The sequence below is a fragment of the Rattus norvegicus genome, chromosome 2 (assembly GCF_021556685.1).
Source record: "Rattus norvegicus strain SHRSP/BbbUtx chromosome 2, alternate assembly SHRSP_T2T, whole genome shotgun sequence".
In the NCBI taxonomy this organism is placed as follows: domain Eukaryota; kingdom Metazoa; phylum Chordata; class Mammalia; order Rodentia; family Muridae; genus Rattus; species Rattus norvegicus.
This window is the reverse complement of record NC_141535.1, coordinates 136,704,127-136,722,142: the sequence shown is the minus strand read 5'-3', so window position 1 is coordinate 136,722,142 and position 18,016 is coordinate 136,704,127. Positions and strand designations below refer to the sequence as shown.

The 18,016-nt window shown below is 43.3% G+C and overlaps 2 protein-coding genes and 1 long non-coding RNA gene across 4 annotated transcripts in view; 2 read left to right on the top strand and 1 right to left on the bottom strand.

Annotated features, from left to right (window-relative positions):
• Naa15 (N(alpha)-acetyltransferase 15, NatA auxiliary subunit) overlaps nucleotides 1-6,554 on the bottom strand; it is a 62,731-nt gene extending 56,177 nt beyond the window's left edge. Inside the window, exon 1 of the mRNA NM_001107674.1 lies at nucleotides 6,271-6,554. Coding sequence (NP_001101144.1) covers nucleotides 6,271-6,324 — 54 coding nt within the window. The 5' untranslated portion in view covers nucleotides 6,325-6,554. The remainder of the gene's footprint in view (nucleotides 1-6,270) is intronic.
• Nucleotides 6,555-6,710: 156 nt separating this feature from the next.
• On the top strand, nucleotides 6,711-9,650 carry LOC134485908 (uncharacterized). The gene is made up of 2 exons (XR_015674501.1): nucleotides 6,711-6,995; nucleotides 9,201-9,650. It is a non-coding gene; the product is annotated as an uncharacterized LOC134485908 (long non-coding RNA).
• Nucleotides 9,651-13,700: 4,050 nt separating this feature from the next.
• Ndufc1 (NADH:ubiquinone oxidoreductase subunit C1) lies at nucleotides 13,701-17,494 on the top strand. 2 transcript variants are annotated; one of them, XR_015669115.1, is made up of 5 exons: nucleotides 13,701-13,777; nucleotides 14,408-14,511; nucleotides 15,206-15,282; nucleotides 15,894-15,933; nucleotides 17,218-17,479. XR_015669115.1 is itself a non-coding variant. In NM_001399603.1 (4 exons), exons 1-3 carry the CDS (start codon nucleotides 13,711-13,713, stop codon nucleotides 15,263-15,265), a joined length of 231 nt encoding a protein of 76 aa, NP_001386532.1. In that variant the 5' UTR covers nucleotides 13,703-13,710; the 3' UTR covers nucleotides 15,266-15,282; nucleotides 17,218-17,494. The 2 variants fall into 2 exon arrangements, 1 of the variants encoding a protein (NP_001386532.1); NM_001399603.1 differs by lacking the exon at nucleotides 15,894-15,933 and having other exon boundaries at nucleotides 13,703-13,777; nucleotides 17,218-17,494.
• The last annotated feature ends 522 nt before the right edge of the window (nucleotides 17,495-18,016 follow it).

Below are 18,016 nucleotides of genomic sequence, written 5' to 3'. Positions count from 1 at the left end.
TGTGTGTGTATATATATATACACATATATATATATGGAAATCTACTTGTTAATAATTGTTAATAATTCCTAATATGAATTTCATGTGCAACTAAAAATATCATTAGTTATAAGTACACTTTTTTTTCCTCTCACTCTCTTCCCTCACATCTCTCCTCCAAATAGTAAATACTAGATAACTATAATTTAATTGCCCTGAAAAAGTATAAAGTCTGGTTCCTCACTCCTAGCTCTATCTGTGAACCTTACTTTAACTTCAGTCTGTTTACTTAATAAAAATATCTGCATGACACCAGCAGGATAGTTCAATAGGTAAAGATGCCTGCTGATGCCCAGCCTGATGCACTAAGTTTGATCCCCAGAACTCACATGGTGTGCATGCACGCACGCATGCACGCATACAAAATAAATAAAAATTTAAATTAAAAGTCTGCCTTTTGGGGCCAGAGAGATGGCTCAGTGGTTCTTTCTTCCAGGAGAGCCAGGTTCTATTCCTAGCATCTACATGGTGGCTCATAGCTGTCTATAATTCCAGTATATTAACCCTTCACATAAACATACATATAGGCAAAACACCAATGTACATATATTTTTATATTTTTTTTAAAAAGTCTGCCTTGCAAGGTTTTGAGATTAAGAAAGAATTCACAAAAAGTGCACTGTAAGAGAAGGGCATGGTGGCACATACCCACAACCTAGTTAGTACTCAGAAAGTTGAGGCTACTCTACAAATGATCCAGAGCACAGTCTCAGATATGGAAGCTGTTTAGTAAATCACAAACTAATCACAAGCTGTTACCATTCTCCTAACCTTTCTCAAGAAATAGTTTGTCCTAAATTCAACAAACTACTAATACTAAAATTCAAAGCAGCATTTAATAACAGTAGTTAAGTACTCCCAATTTGGATTTTACTTTCTCCTAACTCACATTAGTAGATAAAGAGTAAAAGAGAAGGACGCAGCAGTGAAACAACCAGCATGCTGATAACTGACTGCAAGTATTAAGAATGTTCCACTTTCCAAGAGAGCTAAAATCTGAAAGGTGTGAGTTTTGCCCACACCTTTCAAGAATATCTTTCCTACCTTAAACCTAGACCACAAAAAAGTGAGGTAAAGCTGGGTGATGGAGCATGCCTTTGCTTCCAGCGCTCCTGAGACAGAGGCAAGCAGATCTCAGAATTCAAGGCCAGACTGGTCTACAGAAAGAGTTCCAAGACACAGAGAAACTATGTCTTAAAACACTTTGAGTGTCATGTGTCTGTGTCTGTCTGTCTGTCTCTCTCTCTGTGTGTGTGTGTGTGTGTGTGTGTGTGTGTGTGTGTGTGTTGAGGGGGGCATGCTCTGGACAACTCTCAAGCTATCTGGATGAACAAATAGCACCAAAGGTATGCAGAAGCCACAATTTCCTAATGACTTAATCTTCTAAATATATTAAAACAATGTGAAATTTTAAAAGGAAAGACTAGCCTTACTTTCTTACCCTCTTACTCTCTTACCCTCTCTGTCCCTTCTCTCCCCATTCCCCTACAGCCCCCCACTTGTTCCTGGCCAGCCTCTCTTCTTTCCTCTCTCCCTCCCACTGCCCCCACTCCTCTCACTGCCTTTCTCTGTCTCTACTCCCTCAACACCCCTCGCCATGCCCTAAATAAACTCTATTCCATACAGCAAAAAAAAAAAAAAGTTAAGACTAGCAAGCAATCAAGCAAATCTCACACAATACAATATACATATATTTGCAGCATCAACTTTACCTTTTTAAAATAAAAATAACTTCTTTTTCCCTAAATGAACTAGAGATAAATTTTGCAAAGTGATACTTATACCAGGTTTCCATACTGAGCCAGAGGGCTGGAGAAATAAACAACTCAGTGGTTAAGAGCACTTGCTGCTGCTCTCCCAGAGGACCTGGGTTCAATTCCTTGCACCCACATATTGGTCTATAACCCTAGTCAGAGGCCAAGTATGTGGTACACAAACATATATGCAGACAAAATACTTAGAAACATTTCATCATTCTGAAATTGAGGCTAAAAGTTCCTGTGAACTGATCCCATGTAATAAGTTTACTAAGAGAACAGGACAAAAGGAGTAAATACTGATGTCCCCAACCTACCAACACTTGGTTTAACACTTGGTTTATGCCCAGCTTTTCCTTTACCAGACCAGAAAAAAGGTGGGGGAAAGCTTAAAAATCAAGTGGTGGCAAACAATTTGAGTCCATTCTGGTCTAAACAGTGAGTTGTAGGACAATCAAAACCATGTGAGACATGATCCCTACCCCTGTCAGGAAGGAAGGAAGGAAGGAAGGAAGGAAGGAAGGAAGGAAGGAAGGAAGGAAGGAAGGAGGCGGCAAGAGAGCTAACACTATAAAAACTCTAACAGATGCAATTTTGAAACAAAACTATTATTTTACTTGGTAACATTTTCTTTATTCCTAATGTCAGTCAACAATAAAAACATTGTATCTCTTTTTCTTTCATTTAGTGATTTACACATTTTTCTTGTTTATGTCTTATCACAATAAATCCTTTAGTGGGCTAGCAAACTGGCTGAATGAATAAAAGTGCTTGTCCTCTGAAAACCTGAATTTAATCTCTGAGACCCACATGGTAGTTTCTGTTTCCTAACCTATACATGTGTGCCTTGGCAGGAAGGCATCTACAGCATTCACAAATACATGCATGCACAATTAATAAAACGCCTTAAAATAATAAATCCCTTTGTACTGTGATTTTAGCAATGAAATTAAAGATTTTGTCCCATCACTACCAAGAATCGTTATTCTACAAATGGTTTAACAAACCCTACTAAATCTACAATGTGGATATTACTATGCAATAAAATAGAACAGACTACTGATACAAGTGAAAACTGGGTGAGCCACAAGGAAATTCTTCTGCATGGAAGAAATGCCAATCTGTAAGTTCTATACTTTATGATTCTACTTAGTAAATATTCTTTTTCTGTAAGTAAGAGACACATTAGTCATGGTTGCTAGAAAGTGAGAGTAGAGAGGATGGGAAGGGCACAGGTGGTTGTGGTTCTAAAAAGGTTCCTTTGTGTTTACATAGAACTGTCTTACATCTTAACTGTAGGGACAGAACCTATGTGTAATAGCACTGCAGAGAAGTAAACACACAACTACAAGCAAAACTTGGGAAATATGAGTAAAACTGGTAAACACTAACAATATTACAATCAACTATAAGACTTGTAAGATACTAATTTGGAAAAGTAGGTAAAGTATACAAAGAATATTTGCTTTATTTCTCAAACTGTATGTAACATTATGGCTCTCTCAAAAAAGAATAAAAGGGGTTGGGGATTTAGCTCAGTGGTAGAGCGCTTGCCTAGGAAGTGCAAGGCCCTGGGTTCAGTCCCCAGCTCCGAAAAAAAGAAAAGAAAAAAAAAATAATAAGAGAGTGATTTTTAGAGGAGAGAATATATACTACTCAGTGGTAAAGAACAATGTTCAAAGCCCTGGAGTCAATTCCAGCATGAGCATGTACATAGGCACACAGTTGATTCTGCTCAGCATAGTGGCTCACATCTGCCACCCAAGTACTAGAAGGCTGAGGCAGGTGGAATACCAAGAACTGGGGCCAACCTGAACTACAAAGTAGGACCTTGTCTCAAAAGAGAAAAACAAAACAATAAAAGGATGGTCATTAACAGTTGGAAATTTTGAATATTTGGGAAAAAAACTGGGGTGCTTTTTTTTTTTAAGATTTATTTATTATATATAAGTACTCTGTAGCTGTCTTCAGACACATCAGAAGAGGTCATCCGATCTCATTACAGATGGTTATGAGCCACCATGTGGTTGCTGGGATTTGAACTCAGGATCTCTGGAAGAGCAGTCAGTGCTCTTAACTTCTGAGCCGTATCTCCAGCCCAGGGGAAAAAAACTGTTAATCACGTTACACCTATACAAGGCAATGTCTTTACTCCTAAGAGTGAAGCGTAAGTCCACAGCTTTCTTTTGTTTGGGTAAGTATATTTTGGTACTCTTGATTTTGTGGGGCTTTTCCCTAGTCAGTATAAACAGAGAGTTAGGAGCATATCTCTCCTTGTATTTAGCACAGGGTTCAACCTCCAGCATTATAAGGGAGAATAAGAGGGAAAATGGGGGGCAAGGGGACAGGATGGGTAAGTGCTGAAAGGAAACTATGCTATATAGTTCTACCTACACATCACTTAGTTTTAAGATAATTGGGTATAACTCAGATGGATGACCTGCTTCACATGCTAAAGCACAGAAATAATAACAGCAACTGTTCTTTAGCTGGTGAGATGCTCCGTGAATAAAAACACTTGCTGCCAAATCTGTTCCTATTTTTTGTTTTGTTTTGTTTTTTCCCAAGAACAGGGTCTCACTATTTATCTTACTTTCCTGGATCTATTAGAGCCAGCTGGCCTCGAACTCACAAATATTGCCTACCTACGCCTCCAAAGTGTTGGGATTAAAGGAAGACAATAGTAAGCCCAGTTTTTGCTGCCAAATCTGATGACCTGAGTTTAATCTCAGGAACCCCCACATGATGGAAGGAGAGAACCAATTCCTGGAAGTTGCCCTCTGACCTCCCCACACATAAATAAAAAATAAACCATTATAGACCTATGTCACAAGAAGTACATAGTAGTTCCCATCTGTAATCCCAGCACTTGGGATGCTGAGGTGGAATGATTGCCAAGAGTTCCAGTCCAGCCTAGCTATAGAGTTATGTCTCAGAACACTGAAAACAAAAAACTATGCTACAAATCCACTTACACTTCTAAAGGTCTGAAAATAAAACGCCATTAAGTAGTACAGGAAGTAACTGTATAATACGTTTTCAACACAAATTGATTAACCTACAACATAACATGGATATTTCTGTAAAATCAATTACCTCAATATAAATGGTTATTTGGGATTTATTTATGTATTTTATGTATATATTTTATGTATATAAGTGCTGTATTTCCTGATTGTCTTGCACACCAGAAGAGGGCATCAGATTCCATTATAGTTGGTTGTAAGCCACCATGTGATTGCTGGGAACTGAACTCAGGACCTGTGGAAGAACAGCCAGTGACTGCTTTTAACCACTGAGCCATCTTGCCGGCCCATAAATGGCTTAAAAAAAAAAAAAAAACTAGATCTCCTTATTTCTTTATCAAGCAAATGAATTATAACTGCAATCAAAAAGGCTAATAAACACATGCTCCAAAATTCAAGTCAAGTTTGGCAGATACAGTTAATTCTTTCACACACAAAAAAAGTTTGTGTAAAAGAAGCTACCCTCATATTAACAACAACAAAAAGTGCTACAATGTATTAATGTCAGCGCCCATACTGCAGGGAATAGTTTACAATGTAAACAGCTTCAATCCAATACCCATAAAAGTATCACTGCCCGTATTTTTATGCAAACTACAAACATCAACATCAGAAGCAACCGAATGAGTTTGAGATTGCGTCAAGATCCATCTAGGAAGACTCTTATATTATCTCCTGCTAAGTTTTTGCACCGCTGTTTTAAAAACTTCAGAGTAAGGGGGAGGGGGTAGTCTGTACTAAAACTTCCTACCGGACCGCCCCCTAGAAATGAGTTCCACCTCCGAAGAAGGGTGACGGGGTGGGGCCGTTTTGCTCTCAAACTAAGAAATAAATGTTTCTTTTCCCACTCCCCAAAACCGAGGGGCTGCAGGATCAAGTATGCAAGTGACCAGATGGTAATGACAGAGTACCCTTCGCCTCTACGCGGTTCCATCCTCTCCAGTCAAACAGTGACCCCGGCCGGGCGGGGACAGGTGAATCCCAGGTGGAGAGGAAGAGGGAGGGACGGGCCGTGGAGGGAGAAGCGCGTTCAAGCAATGAATGAGTCCTGCCTCAGCCACACCACCTGTTCCTCCCGAGGGTGCCACCCCGACCAGCCAGCAGGATCCCTGTCCCGAGCGGGCCGCGACTCCCGGCCGGTGCGGCCCGCTGCCCCGCTCAAGGCCAGGCTGCTCCTCCCTTCGTTCTAGGAGGGTAAAAGGCAGCCGTGTGGAAGCCGGGGAGTCGGGGCCTAGTCCGGAACCGAGGCCTCCGAAGCCCGCGATACGCGGCGCGCGGACGGAGGTGGGCGCCACCGGGGCGAGACGAAAGAATGCGCTCCGCCAGCCAGCACAACCAAGGTGGGGTCCCCGCGGGGTGGCTCGGTGCCCGCCCGCCCGGGCTCGGGACTGACAGGCCCGGCTACCAGTGAGACGCTCTCCGCCGCCCGTTCTCAGCCTCACACTCACCAAGATCCTCTTGAAGAGCGCGTTCTCCTTGGGCGGGAGGCTCACGGCCGGCATGGTTCCGGCTCCTCCCGCGGCTCCCGCCACCACCCGGCTCGGTCAGTCCGTTTGTCCGCCCGCCGCCACTGCCGTTTCCGAGCTCACTTCAGCCTTGAAACCTCCACTCTGCCGCCACTAGGCCTCCCGTGTCGCCGCACCACCCTGTCCTGACACTCCCTTCCCCTCCTTTTTTTTTTCCTCCTTTTCCCCCTTTCTCACTTAACGCTGCCGCCACCTCCCCCCTCACGGGTCTCCGTCGGCGGTTCACGTGGTAACTGAAAAGACCGACAGAGGCAGCCAAAATGGCGGACTCGGAGGGCTTTCCCACCCGGGTCACACCTTCCAACGCGCAGGCGCGGTGACCCGCTCTCCCCACCCTCGATGCACCGGAGCCTGCCGGGAACGCGGAGGCCGGTCGGGTCTGCGGAGCGGCAGATTATGAGTTGGCTCTGCCGGTCCTGCCAGTGCCGAGTGCCTGGGAAGACCGCCAATGACGCTTTCGCCACCTCCTTTCTAGAAGCAGCCTTTCTGCCCCTTCTCGCCAGACCGGCCTTTCACTCGTTGGGGTACACTCACCTAAATCGTGTCATCATAGTTTGAGCATCAAGTGCCAAAATGAAGATGTTTTAAGAAGAGATGTAGTGGTTCAAGGCCCAAGTGCCTAAATTGTGAACAGAGGCGAGCGAAGGGTAAGATGAGAAAACCTTCGCCTCTGTTAGCATTTGTGAACCGATCTAAAAAAAGGGGGCTTAATCGTCTTGAAAAGCCTGTAAGAGCTTGACCTATGAAATGGGCCCGGCTGGCTAGGATATCAGTGATTTTTGTTGTCTGTTGCTAGAGACATCCAGGAAAGATGTTAGTCACATCCGAAGGGACATATTTATACTGCCAAAGGAGTCGCTGAAGGTTGAGGCATATATTTATTTCATTGCTGAAGTCATATAATGCAGAGTTGAGGAACTAGCTGTGTGCGTCACACAGCTAGATGTAGTGGAGACTCCTGGAGTTGGCTTCTAATTCATGCTTAGGATTCCATTTGTTGAACTGCCTGTTAACAGAAATCTTCAATCCTTAGAAGCCGAACTCCACTGAACAAGTCAGGCCTGACAGTGAAGAAGATCCAGCTATTCCATTACAGTTAACAATAAAACTTTACAGAATGACACGCCAATGAGATTTTACCCTTGATTATCTCCTGCAGGCCTTATAGTAGTTTGTGCTCTTTGTTTTGTTTTGAGACAGGGTTTCCCTAGCTGTCCTGGAACTCACTCTCAAACTCACAAACGGAGAGCAAGCTTACAGCAGGCAAATCTTGGGGTATCCTTGAACACTAATCTCTCTAAAGATTAGGAAAATTAAGTTGGTGAGGTGGTTCAGTGGATAAAGGAACTTTGCAAGCCTGACTACCTGAGTTTGATCTCACAGAAAGATAGAAAAAGAGAAAAGGCTCCAAAAAGTTGTTCTCTAACCTCCATGTTGGCACATATAAGTAAGAAATGCAATTATAGGGCTGGAGAGATCGTTCATAGAGTAAGCACACTGTTGCTCTTGCAGAGAACCTAGGTTGGGTTCCCAGCACCTCCTAGGAGACTGGGTGTGCACAGGGTAGTCATGCAGACAAAAGGGCTCATACATATAAAATAAATAAACCTAAAAGAAAACTCATCACATACAAAGACACAAACAAATAAATAAATAGCTTTTCTGCAAGTGTATACTGTTGAAGATCTAACCTGGTGCTTTATTCATGCCAGATAAGCACTTCTACCATTAAGATAGCTATACCCACAGCACTAAATACAACTTTTGTTTTTTCAAATTGTACAAATAATTTTTAATTGTAATTTTATTGGCATGTTAATTGTACACAATAATGATGTTCATTATTTATATACATGTACATAATATATTTCAATCATAATCACACATTCATACCCCTACCATCTTGTCTCCCACTACAATTTTTTTGAAGATTTATTTATTTTGTGTATAAGAGTATGCTATAGCTGTCTTCAGACACACCAGAAGAGAACATGGGATCCCATTTCAGATGGTTGTGAACCACTATGTGGTTGCTGGAAATTGAACTCAGGACCTCTGGAAGAGTAGTCAGTACTCTTAACCACTGAGCCATCTCTCCAGCCCCCGCCCTACCCCCACTACTTTTAATCCCCCTCCTACTAAGAGGTAATTTGGTTGGTTGACTGGTGTTTCTAAGTAGCCCAGGCTTACCTTGACTCCTCCTCCTCTGCTTTCCAGATGCTGAGATTACATAGTTACCCATCCAAGTCTAAGCAGCAGAGGTTCAGAGGTTTGGGTGGGCAGTGTGTGTGTGTGTGTGTGTGTGTGTGTGTGTGTGTGTGTGTGTCTGTGTCTGTGTCTGTGTGTGTGTGTGTGATTGTGTGCATGTGTACTGGTGCCCATAGAGATCAGAAGAGTATTAGATCTTGGAGCTGGAATTCCAGGCGGTTGTAAGCCACCCAGCATGGGTGCTGGGAAAGGAACAGAGGTCTCCTGGAACAGAAGCAAGTGCTCTCAACTGCCCAGCCATCTCTCTTGACCCAGACATCAGTTTTTAAGGTTCAGTGAACACTGGTCTGATTACAACATTGATCTGATTCATTTCTGAGTTAAAATGCACCTGTAAAAATAATAGTCTGGGGGTTGGGGATTTAGCTCAGTGGTAGAGCGCTTGCCTAGCAAACGCAAGGCCCTGGGTTCGGTCCCCAGCTCCGAAAAAAAAGAAAAAGAAAAAGAAAAAAAAAATAGTCTGACCACACAGCTAGTGACATGATAGCCTGAACTCAACAATAAAACACCTACTATGCTCACTACAATACAACAAATAGAAATTGAATGTGAGCTATGCTTTTGTGTGCTCTTTGTGCTTCCAGGAAGTGACAGCCAAGACTGTAAGGCACTGCAGCTGTTGGTGACCTTACATCCTTCCCTATCGCCTTGGTTGAAGGGCTTCCTCCAGCTGGGCGTGGCGGTGCACATGTGTAATCCCAGAGCTGGGGAAGCTAGGGCAGAAGGACCTGAGGAATGAAGTAAGTCCAGCACTCGGGAAGATTGCCTTGAATGGGGAGACCAGGGGCCAGTCTGTCCTTGTGTTTTACAGAAAAGCATCAGGAAAGAAGCCTGTCACCTAGGCTTAACAAAAGAACAGTGAGAGCTGGAGGGATGGCTCAGTGGTTAAGAGCACTGACTGCTCTTCCACAGGTTCTGAGTTCAAACCCCACAGCCATCTGTAATGAGATCTGACGCCCTCTTCTGGTGTGTCAGAAGACAGCTACAGTGTATTCATATATAATAAATCTTTAAAAAAAAAAAGAGCAGTCACATTTTGGGATAGCTTCTGCTTTTTGTTTGTTTAATAAAACCTTGCACATACAAGAAGCCATTCTTCAGGTCCTGGGTTCAGTCTATGGACTTCTTATTATATTCTGTTTCCTCCTCATTCCAACCCTTGCTCTTCTACCTCACTCATGTTTCTTCATGGAAAAAACTCCAGCACTAAACCTTGTTTTCTAGCTGCTATCTCAAACCTCCCCTTACCTGGGTCACAAATAAGGTTTCCAGCATTTAAATTCAGGACATGGTTTAAGTAAAGGTTAAGAAAGACGTCTACCAAACTATATAATAGCTATTAGCTGGATTCTTTTCAAGATGGGAGTTTCAGCTGCTTCTTCCAACTGGAGGGGCCCAGCAAGCTCCAACATGTGAGACTCATACTTCATGGCTTCCCCAAAATGTACACTAATAAAAGAAAACGGGGACGAAAGTCCTGAAAAGGAACAGACTGGACTCTCCCAGCATAGATCCTGAAGTTAGTGATGTGCTTACTGGCTCTGTGCATGCCGACGAGCCCTGGCTTCTGTTTCAACTTGTCGAAGACTAGCAAAAGCTGTGTCAGGACAAGCTCTGGCGAGATGGTGAAGAAAGCATTTACAACTGCCAGGTTGCTGAGTGGACAAGAAGCCAGTGAGCTGGGAGAGCCAACAACTGATTCAGCGCATTAGCAAGCTGGTCTGCCTACTCAAGCATTAGTCCAGCAAGCTCAAACTAGGTGACAGACCAAAGTAACTCACAGTTTAGTAACATGTTTAGCCATCGTTGGAGTCTTAAGATGAGCCACAAAGCACGATATAATTATTTTGCCTTCTACCAATAATTTGTCTTCTTTTCCCCTGCTTTTTTTAGATGCACTTATTGTGTGTGTGTGTGTGTGTGTGTGTGTGTGTGTGTGTGTGTGTGTATACCTGTGTGCACATGTTTGCTTGTCAAAGCACCCATGTGGAGATCAGAAAAAAACAGAAGTCTGATCTCTTCTCCCACTATGTGGGACATGGCAATTGAACACAAGCCATCAGGCTTGACAGTAAGTGCCTTTACTCTGAGTTACCTTTTGGGTCATGCCTTTTTTCTTTTATAAAATGGGGTTTTAAACTAGCCCAGGCTGACCTGGGACTCACTATATTTGAAGCTCAAGCTACTTTTCAAAACTGAGAGGGGTTGGGGATTTAGCTCAGCGGTAGAGCGCTTGCCTAGCGAGCGCAAGGCCCTGGGTTCGGTCCCCAGCTCTGAAAAAAAAAAAAAAAAAGCTGAGGCACTCCTGCCTCAGCTACCCAAGAGCTCAGATGAGATATGATTTACCACATTCAGCTAAAGACTTTTCGTTTTAATAAAAAAGATGTAAGGAGCTGGAGAGATGGCTCAACAGTTAAGAGCACTGGCTGCTCTTCCAGAGGTCCTGAGTTCAATTCCCAGCACCCACATGGTGGCTCACAACCATCTATCATGTATCTGATGTCCTCTGATGGAGTGCAGGTATACGTTCAGATAGGCCATTCATACATAAAATAAGCAAATAGGCTTTAAAAAAATCTTAAAGTAATATTGCTAAAAATACACAGAAAACTTCTAACACCTATTTTGCTATTACAGTGGACCTAAACAGCTTTAGGTTTTAGCAAATCACTTTTCTGGGCAAGATTGCATCGTCTGTAGGCTAGAGAGATGGCTCAACTGTTCAGAACCCATATTTCCCTAACAGAGAGCTAAGCTCAGTTCCCAGCACCCAATTCAGTTGTTTCACAGCCAGCTGTAAGTCCAGATCCAGAGAAAACAACACCCACTTATGCTTCTCAAAGGAGCTTCATTCTTAGACCCTCACCACTACCATATACACATAAGACTAAAAATAAGATCTTTAAAAAGTAAAAAGAATGTCATGTTACCTGTACTTTTTTTTTAAATGGTCTTTGGACAGTAGATGGTATTAAGAATACAAAGAAACGGGGTTGGGGATTTAGCTCAGTGGTAGAGCGCTTGCCTAGCAAGCACAAGGCCCTGGGTTCGGTCCCCAGCTCTGAAAAAAAGAAAAGAAAAAAAAAAAAAAGAATACAAAGAAACAGAATCTCGATCAATTATGCAACATAAAAACCAGCTGATCCGGGCTGGAGAGATGGCTCAGCAGCTAAGAGCACTGACTGTTCTTCCAGAGATTCTGAGTTCAACTCCCAGCAACCACAACCATCTGTAGTGGGATCCGTTGTCCTCTATTGGTGTGTCTGAAGACAGCTACAGTGTACTCACATACATAAATAAATCTTTAAAAAGCACAACAAAAAACCTTGCTGGTCATGAACTGGAGAGATAGCTCAGCAATTAAGAGTGTGTGTTGTGGGGTTGGGGATTTAGCTCAGTGGTAGAGCATTTGCCTAGCAAGCTAGCAAGCGCAAGGCCCTGGGTTCAGTCCCCAGCTCCAAAAAAAAAGAAAAAAAGAGTGTGTGTTGTTCTTGCAGAGGACCAGGGTTGTTTCCTACCACCCAGGTCACATTGGACAACTCACACGGGGATCCAGGACCCTCCCTCTTCTGGCCTCCATGGACACTTGAGGACACTGATGCACTTGACAATCAGACACAAACACAGACATAAAAATAAATAAAAATGTTTAAACCAGCTGAACAACCAGAGTGAACAACACCACTGACCTTCCCACACCTGCACACATGCACAAACAGCTTTTTTTTTTTTTTTTTTTAGAACAGTGACTCGAGCTGGAGAGATTGGCTTAACCACTTGGCTCAGTGGTTAAGAGCACTGGTTGCTCTTCCAGAGGACCCAGGTTCAATTACACATGGTAGTTACAACTGTCTGTAACTCCTGTTCCAGGGGATCTGACACTCTCACACAGAGATTTGTACAGTCAAAACAGCAATGTACATAAAATAATAAATTATTTAAAAAGAGAAGTGTCTTGAATAGGCAAACAGAGTATTTAGTACTACTAGATAACACCTAAACTTCCCAACTGCCCTACAGGGTAAGTTTTATGTTACAGGTATATAACTATAGTAGAAAGTAAGTAATAACTAAAAAAATATATTGTTGAAATGCAGTAGACACAAATTACACACAGACATGACAGTTTGGATCTTGTTCTACATAGGCTCATGGCATTATAGCCAATCCCACCTTGTTAGGTGAGATAACAGGGCCACTAGAACTAGAGTTCTGAGGGCTGCACCCTGGATGACCCTGCCATCTGTACCAGTCAGATCACTTTCATGTAACATCTGTAAGAAGTTTATCAGGGCCTTGTGGTATAAGTTTATAATCCCAGCTCCTCATGAGGCTGAAGTAGGAGGATCAAGTTCATGGGTACCTTAGTGAAACTCTTTCTCACAAAGTAAAAAAATCTATGCGGGTCTATAAAGTAAAAAAAAAAAAAAAAGTCTATGTGGGGCTATGTAGCTCAGTGGTAAGGCACTTAACTAGGATGTAGGATTCCTCCCCGGTGAATAACAGAACCTATCTCACAGGACTGAGAGGAATCTATGTGGTCTTGAGTATAAGTGGATTTTAGGAACTGTTAAGAGGCTTTGCAAATACAAAGTTCCCTTAGTCGACAAGTTTGTCTTTGGGCACACCTCTTTTCTTTTTTTTTTTTTTTTTTTTTTGGTTCTTTTTTTCGGAGCTGGGGACCGAACCCAGGGCCTTGCGCTTCCTAGGTAAGCGCTCTACCACTGAGCTAAATCCCCAGCCCCTGGGCACACCTCTTAATTGTTGCTAATAATCACACTAGTTTTTGACTGACAGACGAACACTGGAGTAAACCTGACAAGCATCCTGGGGATAGACAAACTGCTTTCCCAGCCCAAGCCCCAGTAGAGCCCCAGCCCCAGCCCCAGCCCTCTTTGCACCTTGTGTTTTATGCACAGACTCCTGAGTGAACCTTGTCCTGTAGCTACGACTCTGGCCCACCTGCGAGTCCCATTTCTGCTGCCAGGGGGCGCTGCGCTCTGCGGTACCTGCCGGAGATGCGCGCGCAGGAGGAAGGCGGTGCCCGCTCGGCAAAACGAGCAAAGCGAGAAGAGGAGGAGCCTGAAGCGCAACATGGCGCCGCCCGTAGTACTGCGCTCGTTTTCGCGGCTGCTGGCCCCCGCCAGGCTGCCGAGCTGCTGTGAGTGTCTTTTCAGGCCCATTCGGCCTTTAGCCTATCCTCACCCAGCATGAGCCACACTGGAATCTCTGTAGTAGGAGGAGGTCGCGGTCCAGGCCGTCCTGCAGTGACCTTCACCGTCCGCGAGCCGGGTTCTCCACTCCTCATCAGCCGTCAGTCAGCTTTCCTCCAAACTAACCCCTGACCTCTACGAATGAATTTTGGGTCTTTTGTCCCAGGCTCTTAATTGCCTCGGAGACAACAAACAGGGAGATCCTTCCGGGGCTGCCTCCCAACCTCCCACTCTAGAGCCTTTGAGGGCCGACGAGACTTTAACCTAAGCTTTGAAGACGCCATGAGCCCCAAGGACGACCTTCTGTCTCTGCTGGTGTCCCCGAACGAATGACCTCGGTTCTCTGAACTATGTTCCCTTGACTATTTAAATTGGGGCTGGACAGATAGAGGATAAATGACAGGAAAGCCTGGTGAAGCTCCCCTGGATTCCCTGTCCTGCAGGAAGTGGAGACAAGCAATCAGGAATTCAAGGCCAGCTCGGGCTACAAGAACCCCTATCTCAAAAGAAAATTTAATTACGAACATGTTAGGTTTCCCCCCGCCTCCCTTTGTCACATATTCTCTCTCTTTTTTCAGCTTCAACACGGTCAAAGTTCTATGTCCGGGAGCCAGTCAATGCCAAACCTAACTGGGTGAAAGTTGGGCTGACCTTGGGCACCTCGATTTTCATGTGGATTTATGTGAGTATGGTACTCATCGGATCCCCTGGAGCTGAAGTTACAGACATTTATGAGCTACCTCTTGTTGGTCCTGGGAACCAAACTTGGGTCCTTTTTAAACAGTACATGCTCTTAACTGCCAAGCCATCTCTGCAGCTCCAAGTTAATATACATTCTTGAACGCCCCCCCCCCCACGCCCCACGGAAGGCTTTACTGCTGCTGAGAGCAATAAGGATGAATATTATCATTGCATTAGTCATTGTTCCCGTTCCTAGTCTGCCAGACTGTGGTTCTAAGGTAGTAGGTGCCCTCTGACTTTAACATACATAGAGGTGAGGGATGGGGTTGGTCATTTACTTGCAGTGTCGGGCTTCTGAGATTGGAAGTACAGCATACTGTACACACACATACACACAGGTGCACAAAAGTATAGCATACACTTGTCAGCCAGCCTGGGACACACTCAACAGCTAAAGTGTCATGTTTTATAATTCTTCTGTCATCATATGATTTCCACTGTATCATTCTCAAATTGAACGTCAGGTTGTGGTCAACAAATTATTCCACGAATAATTTTTGAATTTGAATTTCTTGGCTTTTTAGTTGTTCTAACCTACCCAGCTTCTCTTATGAAACATAAGGGTCTTGTCTTGGTTTCTTCCTCTTCAAGCTGCCAGGAAACTTACGGTTCTGGTTTTAACCATTAACTTGTAGCTCATCCACCAACACAACGAAGATGTTTTGGAGTATAAAAGAAGAAATGGACTGGAATAAACTTTGGAGATACTACAGTAAGTATATTTATAGAGTACATAGATTATGGGAAATAATTTATCTATTTGTTTGTGACCGAGACAGGGTCTCACCCCAAGGTTAGTGGTGCATGCCTCTTTTAGTCCCAGCACTAGAGGGGCAGAGGGAGGCACATCTCTGTGAGGCCATCCTGGTCTAAGAAGTGAGTTCTAGGACAACCAGGACTGAGTAGAGAGACCCATCTCAAAAGAGAGACTGAGGGGTTGGGAATTTAGCTCAGTGGTAGAGTGCTTGCCTAGCGAGCGCAAGGCCCTGGGTTCGGTCCCCAGCAACAAAAAAAAGAAGAAAAAAAGAAGAGAGAGAGAAAGACTGAGTCTCACTGCATAGCCTTGACCTATGGACTAGGATCCACCTGCCCCTGCTCTGCTGCCTAAGTGCTTGGATTTAAGGAGCATGCCTGCAGGTGATACCAGTACTGGGTGAGGTCGTACAGACCTCTAAGGCCAGTACCACAGAAACTGTGGCAAGGAGATGATGAGCCTGAGGCTAGCCTGCTCTGCACATCAAGACCCAGTCCCAAACAAAGAATGAAGGAAAAAACAACAAGCGAAAACCACATTAAGTCATATCTCCTTTACTGGTCCTTTAGGCATTGTGTTCGTAGTGCTCGGAGCAAGGCGACATAATTTGTGAGTGTTCCCTACTGTGTTTGCCTTGTCTTATACTTGCATATGAACTCTGTAAAAGCAGGACTCTTGTCTACTGTGTTAATGATCATGTTCTCAAACTGTACTGGGTACCCAGCCATCCTGGGAGCTTAATATTTGTAGAACAAATGAATGTATAAAGGCCTGGCCATTTTGCTAGGATTGTCACTACAGCTAGCATCCAATTGAGTAGTTCAGGTAAAACCCAATATGAATGAGATAACATATTTTCCACGGTCTGTGATTTAAGAGAGAAGATTTGTGAGTATGTGTGTGCACTCACGTGTCATAACATACATATATTACATAAGCATGTAATATATATGCTTTATTCCTGAAAATTATTTGAAAGATATTCTTTACCCTGGATAAAGTGAAATCCCTCATTTAAAAAAAACAAAAACAAAAACAAAACATAGCTTCTAGACTGAGGAGTTAGCTCAGTGGTTAAAGCAACTGCCATACAAGCATAAGGACCAGAGCTCAGATGTTTGGAACCCATGTGAATGCTGGGTTGGCATGGTGACCATTTGTAACTCCAAAACTCTGAAAGTGAACCAAGGGTTCCCAGAATAAGGTGGCTAACTAAATCAGCCACTGGTGACCTCTGGGGCCAATCAAGAAACCGTGCCTCGATGAATAAGGTGGAAAGCCATTGCAGAGATCCCCAGCATCAGCCTTGGGCCTCACATGATTGTTGCACACACATACCACAGACATGTGCAGACATGTAGACATGCACATACACCACACAAAATAATTCCGTTTCCATGGGTTAAGTTGATAAAATAGCTTATATCTGCTAGATAATAAACATAGTAACCACAAAACACATTTTCTTTATTTAAGAACTCTGAAATTTGGGCTAGAGAGCTGGCTCAGTGGTTAAGAGCACTGACTGCTCTTCCAGAGGTCCTGAGTTCAAATCCCAGCAACCACATGTTGGCTCACAATCCTCTGTATGAGATATAATGCCCCCTTCTGGTGTGTCTGAAGACAGCTACAGTATACTTGCTTATATATGATAAATAAATCTTTAAAAAAAAAATCTGAAATTTACATTTTAGCATTTATTGTCCATATCTTTTGCTTCTTTTTCTGTTAATAGCACTTTGTCCATTTCAGTATTTTTGCTTTGAATTTAAAATGAAGTACTGATATTATTTAATAGATATATTTTCTTGTGCTCTAAGATGCATTATTCAGAGATGTCCAGATTTAGCATTATCTGAGTTGATTGGTTTATCACCCCCACCTTCCTTGCAGGTCTGCTTCCTGTGATGATCTTTGTCATTCCTCTGATCTATCCAGAGTTGTGGATATGAGAAAAAATTTACATGTGAATATGTCCTAGTCAAGTCAACGTGTATATTTTGCATTGTTAAAGAAATAAAAAAGGGGTTGGGGATTTAGCTCAGTGGTAGAGCGCTTGCCTAGCAAGCGCAAGGCCCTGGGTTTGGTCCCCAGCTCCGAAAAAAAGGAAAAAAAAGAAAAAAAAAGAAAGAAATAAAAATACTTGTGCTCTTCATGTGTAGAGATGGAATCACTGGACACTTCTGATGGACTCTTTTTAACTTTTAAGTATCTATTTTTACGTGTGAGTGCTTGCATATAAGTATGTGTACCATGCACACTTGGTGTTTGTAGAAGCCCTAAGGCGAGAGCTGGAGCCATGGCTGGTTGACAGGGGTCTTGGGAATCACCTTTGGTCGTCTACAGAAGCAGCCAGTGCTCCTAACTACTCAGCCCCTCTTGTCATCTTTTTTCTTTTATGTTTTGCTGTGGGGTCTCACTCCAGATCTCTGGCAGTATAGTCCACTGCATGCTGGCCTTGAACAGACAAATTCTCCTGCCTCTGCCTCCTGGGTATGCCACTATGTTTTCTCTTGTTTTTTATCAAAACACTTAGACCCCCAAGAGACAGACCACTTTACTATTCAAAATACAGAAGTACTATTTTGTTGATGAAAAGGAGATGAGTTGGACAGTACAGATGAGCCCTGTATCAGTCTCCACTTTAATTTGAATGGTTTTTATTGAAGAGACTGACTGTTTTAACACATGT

What these genes read in the sequence shown, in the direction of transcription:
- Ndufc1 (NM_001399603.1), top strand. Translation starts at nt 13,711, where the DNA reads ATGGCGCCGCCCGTAGTACTGCGCTCGTTTTCGCGGCTGCTGGCCCCC. An exon ending in CGCCAGGCTGCCGAGCTGCT is followed by an intron (nt 13,778 to 14,407) that starts GTGAGTGTCTTT and finishes CTCTTTTTTCAG; the next exon opens with CTTCAACACGGTCAAAGTTC. An exon ending in CGATTTTCATGTGGATTTAT is followed by an intron (nt 14,512 to 15,205) that starts GTGAGTATGGTA and finishes ATTAACTTGTAG; the next exon opens with CTCATCCACCAACACAACGA.